The 20,025-nt window shown below is 36.4% G+C and overlaps 1 protein-coding gene across 2 annotated transcripts in view; it reads right to left on the bottom strand.

Annotated features, from left to right (window-relative positions):
- The window catches only part of TRIM37 (tripartite motif containing 37), a 101,461-nt gene extending 83,120 nt beyond the window's left edge, over nt 1–18,341 (bottom strand). Inside the window, exons 1-7 of one of the 2 annotated variants that reach the window (XM_006181425.3) lie at nt 17,764–18,341; nt 15,968–16,069; nt 8,552–8,592; nt 6,426–6,542; nt 3,717–3,804; nt 1,749–1,871; nt 90–213 (exon numbers count right to left, since the gene is read on the bottom strand). In XM_006181425.3, the coding sequence (XP_006181487.1) occupies nt 90–213; nt 1,749–1,871; nt 3,717–3,804; nt 6,426–6,542; nt 8,552–8,592; nt 15,968–16,069; nt 17,764–17,784 (616 nt within the window). In that variant the 5' untranslated portion in view covers nt 17,785–18,341. The remainder of the gene's footprint in view (nt 1–89; nt 214–1,748; nt 1,872–3,716; nt 3,805–6,425; nt 6,543–8,551; nt 8,593–15,967; nt 16,070–17,763) is intronic. The other variant, XM_032498392.1, reaches the window with a different exon arrangement.
- Nucleotides 18,342–20,025: the final 1,684 nt, after the last annotated feature.

Here is a 20,025-nt window from a genome sequence, read left to right as displayed (position 1 = left end):
TATAACAACGCACCAAACTTTACCCTTCAAAGATAGAACCACAAGGAGGCTCAAAGTACATGTACACAAGCAGCATAGAAAACACTCACCCATCAGTGTAATAAGCTTATTCTTCAGCTGTGTGTCTAACCGTGCAATCATCATCTCCACTGCATTTCTAATTTCCCGAACACGCTCATCTTTTGCATTTCTTACAGCTTCTACGTTTCTTTCCTAGAAGATAAACAAGTAAAAAGTTTTAATTGAAGAATTTTTTAAACAGGAATAAACAGACATTACTGCAATCACTGCAATTATTCTTGAATTCAGTTGATTTCCTCTTTAAAAACTGTAAGTCAATAAAACTTAATTGTTCACATCACAGAAAACTCAGAAAAAATTCTTAAAGATAAGCAATTAATGAATAAAGTACATGATATTTTAATACTTAAATAGAAAGATATGTAATTATGAAAAATTGCTTTAAGTAACACATACAAAACATACTCAAACCGCCAAGCATATAGGAAACCACTGTTCAAAAACAAAATATACTAAAGCCAGTTCACTTCATGCAAAATCTTAAAAGAAATGAAAAATTTGAAAAAACCGTATCTACTCTAGTTAACAAAGTTTTAAATTTGTTCCAAAATTAAACACAGAAAGACTGCAGAGTACATACAAATTTTTTAATAGCATACTATCAAAAATAAAAAGCAATCTTTCCTATACTTACTATTATTATAAACAGCACGAGCAATGAGAATCTCAAACTAGAACACCCTCCCTAATGACCAAATTATAAAGTGACAAGAGAAAATAATAGAATAAAAGGCAGTTAAATGAAGGCCAAATAGAAGCCATCCAACTTGTTTGTATTCCAAAATGATTTTGCAGGTAGCATACACACAACTCAAAAACATTATTTTCTGTATAAAGGATGTTATAAATGATGATTTTAATCTTAATTCCTGCTGGAGTGAAATAAAGATGACATCTTAAGTTAGGAATGGTATGCAAACCTCACTAAAAACAACTGTCATTCTGGTAACTTTAAACAAAACATATTCCAAAAGCATATTTAGTACTTAAATGATGCTTATTACATTTTCCCATAGAAATAATACTACATATGGTAAATAGATCACCAAGGCTGTTTGACCCATATAGTATCTAAAGAGCAATGTTACATATTACTCTTTAAATTCTGTAGAGTTCTAATTCAGGACATCAGAAATAGTCCATTCCTTGGTAGCAGAAACTCTCCCAAAAGCTGGGGGTCCAAGCAATGAATGTCTTAATAATTGTAAAAGTCATTATTGATTCTGTTTAGGAGTCAATTATGGACTGTAACAAATAGGTTTATTTAACTCACTCATTGAGTCTCTATTTCTGTATAAGAGGCAATACTCTGGCTCCAACCTTGAAACAGGCAAGAGGTTTGTATGCAGAATTCTCAGCTAGTTTGAAGTTGTGAGAGTGACGATAAATATATCTTAACAAATTTTCAAATCTTAAGTTCAACATCTGATTGATTTATATTATTAAAAATACATAATTATAGACTACAAAAGGGAGAATAAGCTTTTTAAAATTTTTTAATACATTTTTTTGTGGGGGGAGGTCATTAGATCTATTTATTTATTAGTTTTTTTTTTTTTAATGGAGGTACTGGGGATTGAACCCAGGACCTCGTGCATTCTAAGCATGAGCTCCACCATTTGAGCTATACCCTCTCCCCAAGAATAATCTTCTAATAGTAGTCTTACCACTTCTTGAACTAAGCTGATCAGTTCCATGAGACGTCGACGAAGTTTGGCTACCTCTTCATTCACTTTAGTAACATGCTGCTCATAAATTTCCGCCAAAGGTTTAAAGGTATGTCCACCATGCTATTTAAATTAATAAGTAGTTTTAGAACATTTTCAAATACCTCATTTACATTCCTTTCTTAACACTCTATGGATGTTAATGAACTGACAAATAATTTCAATTTTTTATCTCTTGGCTGCCTTTACTTTGTTAAAACAGGCCAGAGCTTGCTTAAAAATCACTTGGCCCATGTAGAAAATCCTTCAAGATTTTAGATAATGGACTTAGCAAAATGTTTACAGTTATCTAGAAATCTTCACTCATTAGAAAGAACCAAAATCCTTAACCATGGCCCAAACCATCTGACACAACCTTATTTGTCACTTTTCTCCTGGTCAGCACTAGCCTTCTTTCACGTCCTCAAACTTTTTCCCACCAGGCCTTTGCAAAAGCAACTCCTTATTCAAAAATAATCCTTTCATCCACCCTCTCCAAATTCTCCACCCACTTAACTCGTACTCATATCTTCAGGCTGACAGGGTCAGGTCCCATGGTTATTCACTCTTATCTTCAATATATACTTATCCTAATATTTATCACAACAGCAATTAAATATAGAACTAGTAGTTTGACATCTGTCTTGTTCATCACTGAACCTGTTTCTAGCACAAATGAACAAATTAGAAAGGTACATGAGGGAAAGACACATGGTACACTATTAGCAAAAGCAATGTAGTACCTGTTCCTCACACCACAAAGAGTTACTGTGGAGACAGAAGGCCCATACAAATTAATCTCACAAATCCAGTTATGTTCAAAGAATAATTTTTGGTAGCTAACAAACTAAAACAAACTTTCTGTCTAATTTTAGTATTGTCATTCACAACTCTTGATTGGTAAACAGAACTTAAATTTCTATTTTAAGAAACCTCCTACAACAGATAAGTCCTTATTAGAATTATGTTGTTCAACCAAGGCACTCAGCAATGGTCTCTAAGAGAAAAAAAGATACGGATTTCTGCACATCCACTTAAAGTATGGAAAAGAATGGTTCCATTGCTTCTTACAAAACTGTTCATTTAAGTACTAAATTGTGAGAACTTACAATTTTTTTAGGTCAGCATATTAGTGTTCAAATTCTAACAGAAAGATGTCTGAATTAAGCTCTACTCAAGCAATTTGCCTGCCATTTTCTCCCTAAAACATGCTGACTGATGCCCAAAAAATGAGCAATTCTCATTGTTAACAAGGACCTCTGTATGTCTACCCACTTTTGCTCCCACCATGACTAACTTTCCCAATCAAGAATCTATTATGTTTATTCTCAAATCTATTTATGCTAATTGTACTTACTACTTTAAATATATAACTTAATTATTAATTAAACAATAAAGACAATTGTAAAATAAAAATTGCTTCTAAAAAAACTAAATGTTTTAGACTTTATAAAGGTAGATTACTTAAAAAAAACTTCTGAATTAAATTGGAAAAAAGAAAATAAGAGATTAAAAAATAAATAAGATCTAGATGTCTGCATTCATATTGTTTCATAAATGTCTACTAATATGTTGTTCTGCTTTAAAGAAACCAAAACTGGAAATCATGGCCAGGATATCAGATCAAATGACCAGAGTATCAGATCGAAGAAAAGACCTTGATCCTACAACAGAAGATTTGCAAATAAATATACATTTTACAGGTTTTCAATTAAAATAAAATATTTATGTAAGGGGTGCACATCCAATACCAAAATCTCCCACAAAAGAAGTTTTTCTGGAACAACAAAAAGTACAATACGTTCTGCTATAAAGTAGATGCATTTAATTTTCATTCTCTAAACATTAGAATATTATTTTCTATTTAAAAACAAGCATTTCAGTGCTTTCTAGACTTTAAAAATATTATGATGAATTTGTTCCACTCACCATTCCTCCCCAAAGTGCACACTGATGGCAGATACATTTCTTACAAGTCCAGCAAAATACACTAAGTTTTTCATGGTGATTTTCACATCTATATGTTATGAAAAAAAGTATAGTTATAAATTAAATAAATCAAAGCTGGAACATAGTTACCTCAACAAATTGCTAACTTTGGGCCAACAGGTCAGTCAGTTTTATACTTGGTCTTAGCCAAAAGGCCAAGAAGCGATAGGTCAGTTTTAAATGACCACATCTTAGGAAATATAAAATGTATCCCATGGCTTCTGTGAAGTAAGCTAAAGAATTGCATGTGAGCACAATTTTTTGAGTATTGTTTTCATTAATCTCTAAGGACTTTACAATCACATGAAAAATGCATACTAGTTTCTAAGTAAAGTATAAAAACATCAATTCCAAGCATCCACATAGATGATAAATTCTACCGTACTACTACATTTCAAGCAAATCAGATTATTGTGCCCATACCTACATGAGCATGTATGCATGCATAAATATTTTTTCTACATGTGGCCAAAGTTAACAATAACCAAGAAACATGTGATAAGTTGCACAATACCAGATTCTCATCAGAAATGAACAACTCAATTTTAAGAAGTTTTCCCTTAAACTGAATATTCACATGCAACAGAATAAAGTTGGACATGGTTATTAACTGAACTGTCTGCCCCAAATTCCTCCATTGAAGTCCTAATGTAACTATATTTGGAGGTAGGGCCTTTAGAGAGGTAATGAAGGTTAAATGGGATCACAAGGGTGGAGCCCTAACACAACAGGACTGATGTCCTTACAAGAAAAGAAAGACAGCAGGAATGTGCACTCACAGAAACAAGGCCACACAGCAAGAAAGAGACACATCAAGTCAGAGAGGCCTCATCAGAAACCAACCCCAACAATACCTTGACCAGCCTCTGAAACCACGAGAAACTAAATTTTTATTGTTTAAGCCGAGTCTGTGGTATTGTTACGGCAGCCCTAGTGGACAAAAATCTTTCACTTATTTCATATTCAAAAATTAACTCAAAATGGATCAAAGACCTAAACATAAGACCTAAAATTGCAAAACTCTTAAAACACAGGGGAAAAGCTGCACGGTATTGGTTTCGGCGATGATTTCTTGGATATGGCACCAAAAGCATACACAAAAGTGAAAACAGACAAACTGGACTACATCAACATTAGTAACTTCTGTACATCAAAGGACACAATGAAAAGAATAAAAGGGCAATCTATGGAATGAGACAAAACAGCTGCAAATCATGTATCTGATAAGGTGTTTATACCAAAAGTAGAAAAGAACTCAAACAAACAAACCCCACCAAAAACAAATAAAAACAATTAAAATATGGGCAACATATAAATAGACGTTTCTCCAAATACATACAAATGGCCAACAAGCATATGAAAAGATGCTCAACATCCTAATCATCAAGTAAATGCAAATCAAAACCACAATATTTCCTCATACTGATTTGCATGGCTGTCATCAAAAAAATAGAAAACAGATGTTGTCAAAGGTGTGGAGAAATTGGAAACTTGTACACTGTTGGTGGGAATGTAAAACAATACAGCTGCCATGGAAGACAGTATGGAGGTTCCTCAAAATATTAAAAGCAGAATTACCATATAATCCAGCAATACCACTTCTGAGTATAAATCCAAAAAAACTGAAACAAAGTTTGGAACAGATGAACACTTATGTTCACAGCAGCTTTATTCGCAATAGCCACGAAGTGGAAGCAATCCAAGTGTCTATCAATGGATGAATGGATAAACAAAATGTGATACATACACATAATGGAATACTAATCAGCCTTAAAAAGGAAGGAAATTCTAACATATGCTAAAACGTGGATGAACCCTGAAGATATTATGCAAAGTGAAGGAAGACAGTCATAAAAAGACAAATACTGTATGATTTCACTTATGTAAGTACCCAAAATGGTCAAACTTTTAGAAGTGGAAAGTAAAATTGAGGTTGGCAAGGGATGGGAAATGGGAAATTATTATTTAATTGATTGAGAGCTATAGATGAAAAAGTTCTGGAGATTTGTTGTACAACAATGTACACACACTTAACACTACTGAACTGTACACTTGAAAATGGCTAAGATAATAAATTTTATGTTATGTTTATTTTACCACAATTAAATTTTTTTTCTCTTGCCTATAAAGAAAAGCCTTTTCACTGATGAATTACTGAGCTTAGAGAAAATACCTAAATAGGTCTGAATCTTATAGTTCTCATTTGTAAGTAATCTGAATATCAAACAGGAAATTGATCAAAGTATGAAAAAACATCATATTAGATACTGTCTGAAAGCTAACTCAGCATGACTTCCACATAACCAAATTTAGAATATAGCTTTTACAATACAGGAAATTTATCAGAACAATTAATCAATGGCCTATATGCAGCTTCAGCAAACCCAAGGAGGGGTGCCCATTAGGCATCAAGAGGCAAAGAAGGGAGATCAGTGACTAGCAAATTGTGGCAGTTCCACAGTTTACAAGGGCTTTAATAAAAGAAGTCAGTCAAGAGTTAGGAGAGTCTTTCCAAATAGATAACCTACACCACGCCAGAAGAAAATTACCTAAGTGTTCACCTACGAAAATTAGAAGAAACTTTCAATAGTGTCATTAAAATAACACATGGCAAAATCTATGAAACATTTAAAGAAACTGAGAACCTACTTGTCCTTTTCATTTTCTTCATGTTTGGTGAGACTGCAGAGTTGAAGGGTATCAAGCTGCTGTGTTACTTCTTCTGCCCAACGACAGTTTACTAGTTCTCGTAGCTGGAGGGGAGCACTGGAGAGAAAATTTATGTATGTGTTCTCTCGTTCAGGAATTTGAGATCATTTTCTAAAACACATCTCAAAGGTAAATACTGAGGTTATGGATGTGTTAATTGACTCAATGGCGAGGGGATCCCTTCACAGTGTATATATATATTAAATAAGTACTTGATACACTTTAAATCTCTTTCAATTACGCGTCAATAAAGCTGGGAAAAAATCATGAAGAAAAAATAAACACATTACTCACAACAGAGCTCACAATCATATTCATACCATATTACTACCAAAATGGTAACAGACACAATGAAAAGTATGATTTATAACTTATTTTTACATTAATGTATCATCTACAAAAAAAACTGAATAAAAAAATTAGCAATTCAGATTACAGATAAAATTTTCAATTCCTTAGTCTAAAGCTATACTGTTCAAAACGATAGCCACTAGCCACAAGTGACCATTTAAAATAAAATTCAAATTAATTAAAAAAAAATTTTATTACATAGTCACCCTAGACGTACTTCAACTGCTCAGTTGCCACATTGTACAGCAAAGCTACAGAACATTTCCATCACTACGGAAAGCTGTATTTGATAGAGCTGGTCTGGTCTTCTTAACAGTTAACAGAAAAATGTGAACAATACATGAAGAAAAATGGCAAAAGATATGAAAAGGTAGTTTAAGAAAAAAAGAAATTATAAATGGCTAAAAATGTTTCAAAAGATATTCAATTTCAATCATTTTTTAAAAGGCATGTCTTAAGTGAGATACAATTTTTCACTTAGGAGACTGACAAAAAATGACCAGTAATATCCAGTTGGCAAGAATGTGTGAGGGAAAGGCATTTTCAATATCTATCATTAGGAACATAAAATGGTAAAAATGTAACCAAGCAGGACCCTATGGGGCCTTCCTGGGACAGATACCTCTCCCACATCCTCTGTGTAGCTTCTTTCTGAAGTATCTAGATAATAGTATCTGATGCACACTTCCTGAGTTGTTGTACAAATGCTGCTAAAACCACCACCAAATGGAAGAAATTAACTACTTGATGATCATGAGCCCCCAGATCGACAGGCGCCTAACCACCCTGTTACCTCCACTTCCACCAATCAGAGAATTGTGCACAAGCTAATCACATACCCTGCGAACCTCCACCCTCACCTGGGTTTTAAAAATAGTTTCCTAAAATAAAACCCTTTGGGGAGTTTAGGGTATTTTGAGAATAAGCCACTCATTCTGCCTGCTCAGCCTTGCAATATACTTTTCTACGCTCCAAACTCTGATGTTTTGGTTAGTTTGGCCTCACTGTGTGTAGAGCACAGGAATTTGTGTTCAGTAACAAAAACCTTTTCTTCAGTGCAATCTGGCATCATTATTTGAAATAACCAAAAATGGAAACAACCTAAGTGTCTCTCAATATAAATATAAATAATTCAATGTATAGTCTTACAGTGGATTATTATTCATTTATTTTAAATAACATGTATATACTATTAAGAAAGGTACCATCTTATTTTACATGGAAAAAATAAGCAAACAGCAAAATAATATTACATTATTTGTGTATTTTAAGACAAAATTTATATGTATACATCTCAGTATACACACAGAAAAATGTCTAGAAGAACAGATACCCAAACGTAAGTTTCTTCTGAAAGTGTTATTTCATGAAAAGATCAGATGGAAAGTATCAGAATCAGGAAGCCTTTTTATTACTATCCAGATTTTTTTTAACAGAAACCTTTTAATTTTTTAATTACAAAAAGTAAATTGAGAAGTTACACAATCATTTTCCAAAAGAAGCTAAACAACATAATGTATTCTACATAGTTCTAAGTCAGATAAATTATTCTGCATTTCTTTATATAGCTAGACTGCTCATTTTCTTTTTAACTGTATTTCACAAAGAGGAGAAATGTGGCACACTGCAGATAGAACTTTGAGTATTAGGGCACATTCTGACCCCATCACCTTACTATTTTCCAAATTCACAAGTAATCATAGCAAAATACTTACCGGCAATGAGGACACTGAGCTCTCTGCTCTGTCAGCCAGCGCTAAGGAGACAAAAAAATTAGATTCTGATTGCAGAAACACCATTACTTTAATTTGTACATATCAAATACTTACATACAAAATTTAATGAGTTTAACTCTCTAGTGCCTGCATTAATTATAGAGATACTTATAGAAATAGCAGGCTATCTGACTCCTCATTATCATGACAAGGATAAACTTTCAAAGGGACAGAACTCATTCTAAAATAATTATTAAAATGCTGTTCTCTCACAGGAAAGAAAGTGATTCTAGGACTATCTGGATCTCACAAGGAATAATAGGATATTATAGGACTATCTGGATCTCACAAGGATAATCTCCACAAAGATAATAATGATACTGTTACCACCATCCCCCAAAATAAACCACTGTGATCTTTTACTTCTAACTAACCCCCAATAAAATCTCCAAGAAATTTTAAGGTACTACTAAATTCCTTTTTGAAAAGCAAACTAATTTTAAAGAATATACATCATGGATATATAAATTATGCCTAAAAACACGAATAACCAATACAGCAAAATTTTGTCTTAAAAGACAGTAATTTAAACATCTACATAAACTTGGTTTCCTCATAATTATAAAAAGGTTTTACAAGAGAATAATATCTCCACTAAATCTTAGATTTTACTAAACCTTAGATTCTATCAATTTAACCATTTTAGTTATTACTGGGTATGGAGCAGTTTTATACCATATACAATGGAGATGCTATGATTTTCTGAATATCTTTCGAAAAACAAAAAAGCTCCACGGTTAAATATTTTGTTTTAATTGTAAATAGCTTCTTACATAAATAAGTATATTTATGTAAATAAATATACTACTCCCCAGGAAACCTTAAAGAACATTAAAAGACCAAACAGGGAAAAATGTACTTCATAGCACAGAAAATAAACCTGGAAGAAAAAGAAAATGGATGGAAAAGGATTCCATTCTTAATAAACTTGAACATTATTCCTGAGCAAAGCAAGATATAGGTCAGGTTTCTTTCCCTCAGACAATGCTCTGCTAAAGTCAGAGCACTCCTCCAGGACTGGTCCTCTCCAGTTTCATCTGTCTCACCCTAGGGGATCCAGCAAGATTAAGCCTTTAAATACGTTTCCCCTCTCTGCAGAGGATATTCTTCAACACTTCCCTTCAACTAGATTATCATGGCTTATTCTTTAGATTTCAAATTATATGTCACTTCCTCCAGAAAGCTCTCCCTGCCTGCAGACTATTTTAAATATCACTACCATGCTCTACCACAGCAACCTATACTTCTCCTTTCACTATATCTGTAACATTTTATTACACTGACTTATTGGTTGGTCTCTCCTGCCCTGCTAGACTACGAGTTCTAGACAGGTTGAGACTATGAGAGGGAATGATCAATCCATATTTTTAAATATGTCCCACCCTTCCAGTAAAAACAGGCTTATTGCCGCATATATACCACTCTTGGCATCGTATTTGTGTATCTGCTTATACCGTCCCTCCCTCCATGTGCTGTCCCATGGGAATGTCCATTGATACATCTATAAAACTTTCCTGCCTATCCCAGGTTAGTGATCTCTCCTTTCCCTTCTCTTAATATTTGTGGCATTTTTAACTTGTGTTCTATAATCTAATTTAATCACAAAACAAATATGGCAATTTTAATCCTATGGGGAAAAACAATTTTTCTACCAAACCAAAACCAAAGGTAAGAACAAGTGATACAATATTAAAGAAACACTTTTACAGCAATTCTCCCACATTTAATTTAAGAATAATTTCTTGGGGTAGTGGGTATAGCTCAGTGGTAGAGCACATGTTTGGTGTGCACAAGGTCCAGTTCAATCCCCAGTGCTTCTTTGCAGGGGGTGGAGGGAAGAAGAATTTCTCTCTTTCATTAAAATGGGATTAATCACAAGCTTGAGACATTATTTAAACCTGAGTCTGAGCTTGGAAGCTCTGGCACTTACTATGTGACACCAGACACCTGACCAAGCATAAGCCTCCTCATATGCAACAAGAGAATCAACATTCCTACTTTGCAAAACTGTTCAAGGGAAATGCTCAACGAAAACCTAAAAAACCAAATTCAATGCTATATTATAAAGATTACACATCATGACCAAGTGGGATTAATTCCTGGGATTCAAAGACAGTTTAACTTGCAAAAATCATTCAATAAAATACATCATATTAAGAAAATAAAAGAAAAAACCCACATGATCATCTCAGTGGATAACAGAAAAGGTATCTGACAAAATCTAATATCCTTTCACCTGAGATAAAAACACTTAAGAAACAGGAACAGAAGGGAACTTTCTCAACTTGAAAAAGTTCATATATAAAAAACCCACACTGAACACCACACTTAATGGTGAAAGACTGAAAACTTCTCACAAAGTTAGAGGACTCACATTTCCTGATTTCAAAATTTACTACAAAGCTACAGTAAATCAAAATAGTCTGGTGTTGGCATAAGGACAATGAAATAGAATACAGAGCCCAGAAATAAACAGAAAAGGACAAATATTCTATGATTTAATTTTTATGAGGTACTTAAACTAGTCAAATTCATAGAGAAGAAGGAATAGTGGTTTCCTGGGGTTCAGGGAGACAGTAATGGATAAAAGTAATGAAAGTATATACCCTTGCCTTTTCCTGATCTTAAGGGAAAAGATGAGGTACTACTATATACTTATGAAAACGGCTAAAATTCAAGACTGAACATACCAAGAGTTGCCATTAAAGTGGAAGAATTGGAACCCTTATTTGCTGCTGGTGAGAAAGTAACATGATAGTTATTTTTGAAAACAGTTTGACAATTTGTTAAACAGTTAAACATACACCTATCACATGATCTAGCCATTCCATTCTTATCTACTCAAGAGAAAAGAAAGCATAAGCCCATTCAAAGACCTGCATACAAACGTTCATAGCAGTTTTCCGTGTACATGCCAAAAATTAGAAGCAACCCATATGTCCACCAACAGGCTAATGGATAAACAAATTATGGCATATGCCTACAATGAGATACTACTAGTCAGCCATAAAAAGGAGTATTATTGATACACACTATATTGATGCATCTCAAAATAATTTTGCTGGCTAAAAAAAGCCAGATCAGTAAAAGTACATATTGTAAGATTCCATTTATATAAAATTCTAGAAAATGCAAATTTATCTACAGTGATAGAACACAGATCACTGGCTGCCTGGGAACAAGACAAGTAGAGGGAGAGATTACCAGAAGAGGCACAAGGAAACTTTGAGGGATTACAGATGTGCTTATTACCTTGGCTGTGGGGATGATTTTTCAATCTGTCAAAACTTATCAAATGGCATATTTTAAATATGTGCAGTTTATTGTATGTCAAGTATACGTAATTTTAATAGGCTGCAAAATTTAAAACAAAACAAAGTCAATAATTATAGGCAAACATAAATTGTTACCAATGCTCAAAATAAAGCAAGCATCAAAAAAAACCAAAAACAAAAACAAAAACTGGATGGAAAAGATGTGAGCGAAAAAAAAGGGGAGAAAATACAAACTAGGAACTGGTAATGAGAGAAAATCAAATGAATGTAGCTAGACAAATGAAGTCCTGGCCTGAAAACACAGCCAATGCCACTGCCTTTCGGTATGTGTGTGGAAGCACCAGAGTCATGGGTAGACTGCCAGCCTGGGAGTGAGCCCAGTCCTCGTCTGTCACCACAATTAGATGACTTAGGGCAAGTCTATTCACGGGTCTGGACCTTAAGTTTGTTAAAATGACACAAATATTTGGACTTTCAAAGATGGTTCAATTTCTGTGGACAAATGAACAGAGATGGAATGGAAAAGAAGGAAAAGCATTCAAACAATGCTACAATTTGGTTGGGTGGAGCTCTCAGCTTCTCAAGGACTTTGCTCCTGTAGTTACTCCTCGTCTCTTCAGCATTATTAGCTATTCTCTCTCTGCTGGTTCAGTCCCAGCAGGATAAATCTCCTTAAAAGATGACTCTCAACATCCCGTCAACCCACTGCCTTATTTCTCCCCTTTACCACAAGATTCTCTGACAGTGTTTATACTTGCTGTCTCATTCTCCTCCCACTCTCTGACATTAAGTTTTTGCTCCCAGTGCAGTCCACTGAAACTATTTATCAGGGTCACCAATAATCTATATATTCTCAAATCCAATGGTCAGTTCCCAGGCTAGAACCTATGACACAACTAAACTACTCCTTTCTGAAACATGTTTTTCAACTGAATCCTGTGACACTTCATTCACGGCTCCTTCTTGTTATCTTCCGCTGAATCTTCCTCCTCCTAACATCTAAATGTTGAGTGAGTTCATATCTAAAAATCTCTTCCCTTAGGAGGTAATCTGGTGATCTCATTCAGTCTCTGGCTTTAATTACTATCTATATCCTAATAATTCAGTCTAACATCCCCTTCCTCAAAGCCAGATTCATATTTCCAACTGCCAACATCTCTAATTAGGTACATAATAAACATCTCAAACTTGCCATGTTAAAAAAAAAACAAAACTTCTATATCAATAGCCTACCCAAATCTGCTCCTCCCCAAGTTTTTTCTACTTCAGAATGGAAAACTATTCGTTCATCCAGATGCTATAAAAAAAATTTCATCTCATCTGTATGAAAATCCATTGGTTCTACTTTCAAAACATACCCAGAATTGCCCCATCTTTTTACTACCTCCACTGTTACCATTCTGATCTAAACCACCATTCATTTTTCACAAATAAGGCACATCCTAACTGTTCTCTTCACTCTCTCCTACCTGCCTACAGTCCACTTTCCACACAGTAGCCAGAGTGATAGCTTTCAAAACATTGATTTCTTCAAATCACTCAAAAGCTTTCAATGGCTATCAGCACACTTAAAATAAAATCCAAGGTCTTTACCAAGGCCCCTAGCTACATCTTCAAACTCATTTCCTTTCCCTCTTTCCCTCTGTTCACTCAACTGCAACTATACTAACTTCTTTGCTATTTCGCAACACACTAAACACATTTCTTTCTCAGGGCCTTTGCCCCTTCTGATTCCTCTGCCTGCAACTTTCTTTCCCTAGACATTCCCATCACTCCTACATTTCATCTTGGTCTCTGCTCAAAAGTCATCTCTTCATTGAGACCTTCCCAGATTACCCTATCTAAAATAGCTACCAACCTGCCTGTGTCCTCCTCAAAGTTCCCACTCTATACCCTTGATCAGTTTCATTTATTCTATGAAGAATATCTAACAGATAGCTATTTACTTTTTTGTCTATATCCCAACTAGTAAATTAGTCAATTCCTAAAGAAGTCAATGCCTAACTCCAAGTAGGTGTACGATTAATATTTGTTGGCTGAATGAACAAACAAATAAACGGTGCATTCAGGAACCAAGACAGTTCTAAAAAGAAAGGTCAGAACCATATTATCCAGATGGTCTGAATATAAGCCTAACATTCTTGGACTTTATCCTTCAGGCAATAACTCTGAGGCTTCTAGGAGAGAAAATAAAATGACATTACTGGAAAACATCAATATGGTAGCAAGATATAAAATAGACTAGAGATAAGAAAAAACTCAAGACAGAGAGATCAGGTATATGGTAACTATGATTACCTAAGCATGAGGTAATAAATTCTATATTTCTCTATTAGAAAGGTAATAATAGGAATGAAAAAGTAGGACAGATATAACTGACACTAGGAGATAACTGACAAGACTTAAAAATCACTGGCGTCAGAGGTTTCAGGTTTGAGTGACTGGTGGAAAAGAGCAAAAAAAGAAGTCAAAAAGAGCCAAGTTGAGAAAAATAATAGGAAGAATTTGATCTGGAACAAAGTTCGAGATGCTGGAAGGATAATCAGATAAGACATTTATAGGTCAATGTTGAATGAATAGATTTAGGAGCCAGACAGAGATGATAGCTAAACCTGTAGGAGTAAACCAAATTTCTCAAAGTAAATGAAAATTTCCCAGAAACTTCATAATAGAGAATGCCAGCAGCAGTATTTCAGAAATAAATGCTTTCAAGGAACAGGAGGAGGAAGAATTAACAGTGAGGAAATGAAGAATCAATGAGGTATAAGGTAATAACCAGGTCATATGTGTATACCGGACCTTCATCAAAAGAGCTGAGTCCAGATCCACTCTACCAATTAATTAACTACTGTGATGGAGGTCAATCACTTAATTTCTCTAGCTTCGGCTTCACCGTTTATAAAATATAAATAATGGTGTGTGTATTCGTTGCTGTTTTTACAATACAGTAATACCTTACAAGTGGAGAGCACATTTTAGTTTCTAAATTATTTTTCAGCTTATTTCATTTAATGCCCCAGCCATCCTGTGAGACAGATCTTGTTATCCACATTCTGTAACTGAGAAAACAATGCTAAGAAGGAAGGATCAAGTCTCTCCGTTGATGAGTGGGGAGAACCAGCATGGCATGTACTTAGGTCTTCTGCACGTGGTGAAGTGCCTAAGAATACAGCCTCTAGAGCCAGACCGCTAAGTTCAGATCCAGCTCCATCACTTACTAACTGTGTGACTGGAAGCAAATGATTTAAATATTACAGTTATTACTCTTGACAAAGGGAGATTTACCTTCCTCAGGCAGGAATAAGGAACTACAAAGAAATTCTGAGGTGAAAAGCATGTTAGATGACTGACCTTCTCAGTAAAGGAATAATCTACCAAGAGTAATGTGGGCAGGGGCAGCTTTCAACTGTGGCCTGCAGGTGTGCTGCTGAAGCCCCACACACAACCAAAGTAAGTTCTTCTGCTTCACATCTTACACTTTTTCATAGTTTTGTTTGTGGGGTTCACCTACATTCAACTTTTAAAGCCACTGGATTCTATTCATCTTTAAGGTCTCTTTTATCTGTAAGATTAAACAATTTTATTTTTTGTCTTTGAACCCATTACTAGCTTTTTCTCTAGCTCACCCATCAAACAAGTATAAACCCTCCCTCCTGAGTCTCACAGCACTTTATGAGTGCCTCTTTATGACACTACCCATTCTTCAATATAAACACAAAGTCCATTCTCTCAATTAGATTTAAGCTCCTGCAGAGCAAGCATTTTCATCATTTATCTTAGTATCCCTCAACCCCAAACAAAATGCAGGCAAGCACTTTACAAGTACTTGTTACATGTGCAGTTGAGTTAATAATATAAACATACTACAACTACACTGGGCTTTGGTTTCCAGAAATTTCATGGCAATTATCACTTGATCATCATTCCTCTCTATAATATTAAGCAGTGTATGGGCTCCCTATTTGGAACATTCATCTAAGACATTTTTTAAAAGGGCATAAAATGTAAAATAAGAAAATGGTTAATTCTTACGATATATTTCTATATATACTAAGTGCATGTAAAAAGAAATACAGCTTACCCTGATGCAGCTGAAACAACAAAGCTTGGAGCAATGAGGACACAGGCGTGCATCCCGCAATTTCTCCATACAAATGAAACATCTGAAAACCTCAGCAATGCTCTGAAAATAATAAAAGATGTAGGGTTCACCAGATTAGGCTATTGAATCAAGAATAAAAAACGTACTTGAAAATAATTCACTAGACATTTAGATTTATTTTGAGCTGATAATATCTCAGTTTTAACTACATTCCATATCCTGACTTGGTTAGTCAAGGTCCAGGGTACCTCAGAACATCTCCTAGGGAAAAAATGCTTCCTTTTTTCTAAGCTTCACAATGGTTCTATTCTAAGGAAAGAATATGAAATGCAAACACAGACTTAAGCACATTTTCACTGAAGCATTAATTATAATGGCAAGAATCTGGCTATAGCCCAAATGTTGAAATATTAAATGATGTTAGTTACCATAGATTATGAGAGTCACTAGAAATATTTTTGAATTATTTAATGATCAAGAAAATCCTTATAATGTACAATAGTAAGGGGAAAAAAGGCAAACTATATGACTGAATGAACAATACGAATTTTTAACTTTTTCTGCAATTTCCCCAAGGGAGATGGACTGCTTTTATAATTTTTTTAAGTTTAAAAAGATACATTAATGGCAGCGTACCCTGGTCAAGAGAGAAACTATGTGATTCAGAATCCACAAAGTGGAATTTCTGCCATGATGCTGCAACCTACTAGCTACTTATTTGAGCCTGAAACTGCCCCTTTTGAGAATTTTGGTTGTAACTCCATGAAGGCTTCAGGAAGAAAACAAAATTACGCAAATAGAAAAAACAATATTATCTTTGCTAACCTCAGATAAGTCAACTTAGGGAGTATCTGACAAGAAAACAATTATAATAAAATGTAGGTTATTACACATTTCAAATTTATTTTTACAGTACTCACATTTATTTTTACTCCATTCCGGGGGAATTGAACTCTCCTAAAAGCAAGGTAAGATTACAAAACCTTTATAATACTTTCACATGAGGAATTAAGGAGAAAATTACTTATGAGTCTAATCATGACTCTGCAGGACCAGAAAGAACCTGTGAGATGCAGATGCTGGGGGGTGGACAATAAGACCATTGGATGAACTAGCTTCAAGTGGAGTCGTCCCTTACTAAGAAGCAAGGATTTAGTATTTTACTAATTGGAAGGCTCAAAATTTGATAACCATTATATAATTATGCACAATAAGCAATCTTTTTTTATGTTCCTAGCCTTAACGTAAACATCTCAAATGTTTGAAATCACAGTTTACAAGAGTCAAGTGTAAAAAGAATAGGTTGATTCGGAAAACCACAGAGTATATCCTCATTTAGTCTAGTAAGGGCAGATGTCTACAAAATGCACCACTGGGAGGGAATGATTATTCATTCGGAGGGAGATTTGGATCCTTGCTTGAACTCGTTAAGAATTGGTAAGGAGTCGCAGGGCACGTCCATCTAATGAATTTGCAGTTTTGCTCTGAACAGGCTATAGTTTGCAAACACCCTGTGGGGAGGAGTACCGGTGCAAAGACATCCTGAAATCATCAGGATACGCACCACTCGAAAGCGGCAACGGTCAGAGCGCAGGGCACCCAGAGGGCTGCAGAATGAGCACAGCGTCCTCCGCGCTGGGCCAGCGCTTTCCTCAGCTGCAGCGGTGGGGTGGGGGTGCCCTACGAGAAAGTGGACCAGGGCAAGGCGCCCCGAATAAAGAACGCTCAACGGGTGGCAAGAGTGACTAACCACCACCCTTCTCAACCCCCCTCACCTCCACGCTCTGTTCATCCATTGCCTCCGGCTCTCGGCGGGGGCCTCGACGACCCGCGAAGCCCGTGGTCTGACCTATTAGGCGCCGGCCCGAGGTCGCCAGGTCAAATCGCCGAGGAGAACAGCCAGGCGCTCACGTCAGGGGCCTCTGACGACCGCCCCACCTGCGCGCCCCATCGCTTCAGGTTCGGCGCCAGCTACCCCCACTTCGCCATTTTTATCCGCGCGCCCGCCCTAGGGCGCAGTGGGAGAGTGAGCGGTAGCCGCAGCTTCTTTCCTCCCGGCTCACTGGCCCGCCAGCGACCGCGAGGGAACCTCGGCCCACGTGATGCGGGCGCGCGCGTAAGGAACCGCTGCTGGAGCCCGGCGGCGCTTGTCTCAACTAAGAAGGTGCTTCAGTGAATTCGCGAGCACCAACGGTAACCAGGGCAGCGGAAGGCGCGGTCTGAGGAAAGGCGCGGCGCGCATGCACGCATGCGCGCATGCCGCTGCGCTAAGGGAGGGGACCAGAGAGGCGGCGCCTAGTTCCCGCGGTGCGGGGGCGCACACGAGATTTGGCGGCTCGCTGCCGCAGGGTTGCGTGCGGTCGGCCCCGGCCAACGCATGCTCCCCTGCGCCCCGCCCCCCTCAGGGTGGAGGGGCGGCGCTCCACCCGTCTCAAACGTTTGCGCGCCAAACCCTGGAGCCACCTGGAGTGTTTGTGGAAAGTACGGTCTCTGGAGCCACACCCCTAGGTATTCGGGCTCCGCGGTTTTGGGTGGGACTCCACGAAATCAGTGTTTTAATCAACTACTCTCTGTGATTTGGCTGCAGGTGGCCTGAGGCCCGCGCCTATGAGAAACGTTAGTGCAAAGGATTCGTGGCTAGTGGTTCTTTCTCGGAGAGCAAGCCCAGATTCTGGGAGTTTTAAGACTTCCGCCGCACCTACTGAAGCAAAGCTCCAGATTGTGAAGCCTCGAGTGGTAGTTTCATTTTGGGGATGGGAGGATAGGACCACGGATGGTGTGTAGAAGTCGGACCCACACCACACCACATTCGCCCTACCATTTCTTGCAGCTTGAGTGAACTGTCGCCATGGAAAATTAAGGAGTATCAGCTGTATTCAGCTTCCCTATATTGGCGTCTGCTTTCTACAATTTTCTAGCGTAAGAAATGTTTAAAGAGTGCAGGAACTGAAGGTGTGAGACAAAGGACATACATCAGCTTCTTACTTTGAATTTAATTTTTCCTTTCCAGTTTGTTGCAAACAGCTGTTACATTTAACCCAACCTTGAATGCACATGAAGAGAATCAAGAATCATCTAGGAACAACTTCTTGAATATCAAAGCATTGGGACTTTCTTACAAGGTAGTGAGCAGTAACAATTTTTTTAACTACATAAGCCGTGGACAAATGTCATTTGGAAGATTAGTCTGTACCTGAAAAATTCTTGCACGAAAATTTATGGTGTTGGAACTACATAGAGATGGTCGCATAACACCTTTTATACTAAAATTTTAATAAAGGTTAATGGTTAATTTTATGATACGTTAATTTTACCTCAATTAAAAAAATTATTTGTGGAACACCTGGGATGCAAAGAGTAACATAACAAGAAGTGGTCTTTGCAACCCAGCATAGTAGAAAACAAGACAAATTAGTGTATGATAAATATTAAAAATAGGTTCTTATACTAATAGATACATTTGATCAAGGTCCTCAAAATGTCTAAAGACTTGTTGAAATAGTTCATAATAGTGGAAAATTAGGAAACATGTACAAGTTACCAGTGTTAAACTGGTTGTGCTTTCAATCCGGAGAAAACCTAGTTAGGGGTCATTGCTTGCAAGCACAAAGTCAGATTCTGGCTAACTTAAGCAAAAAGGAATTTAGTTGGCAGGATATTAAGCTAACCTGTGTGCTTAAGAAAACTGTGATCTGCTCCATCAGAATTCCTTAAGGAAAGGCTGAGCTTGCTGCCCTTCCCCTAATCCCACCCCCAAAAATGTCTCCTGACTTGTGTGTTACACAGCTTAAATGCTATCAGTGAGGAACTGGTAAAAATTATAGTAAATTTATATATACAGCTGTTCAAAAGAATGGCAGAGGTGTGATATGAAGACACCCAAATATATTTAAAATGAAAAAAAGAATTACCTCCCTTCAAAAAATAAATTTAAAAAAATTTTTTAGTGAAAAAAAGAAAAACCGAACTGTAGCTATAGTACAATTATGGTATCAGCCTATTTTTATTTTTTTTAAATGTTTTTTTAACTTGCATGT

The sequence above is a fragment of the Camelus ferus genome, chromosome 16 (assembly GCF_009834535.1).
Source record: "Camelus ferus isolate YT-003-E chromosome 16, BCGSAC_Cfer_1.0, whole genome shotgun sequence".
Classification (NCBI taxonomy): domain Eukaryota; kingdom Metazoa; phylum Chordata; class Mammalia; order Artiodactyla; family Camelidae; genus Camelus; species Camelus ferus.
Note: the sequence above shows the minus strand (reverse complement) of the source record. Positions and strands in the feature narration are given on the sequence as shown.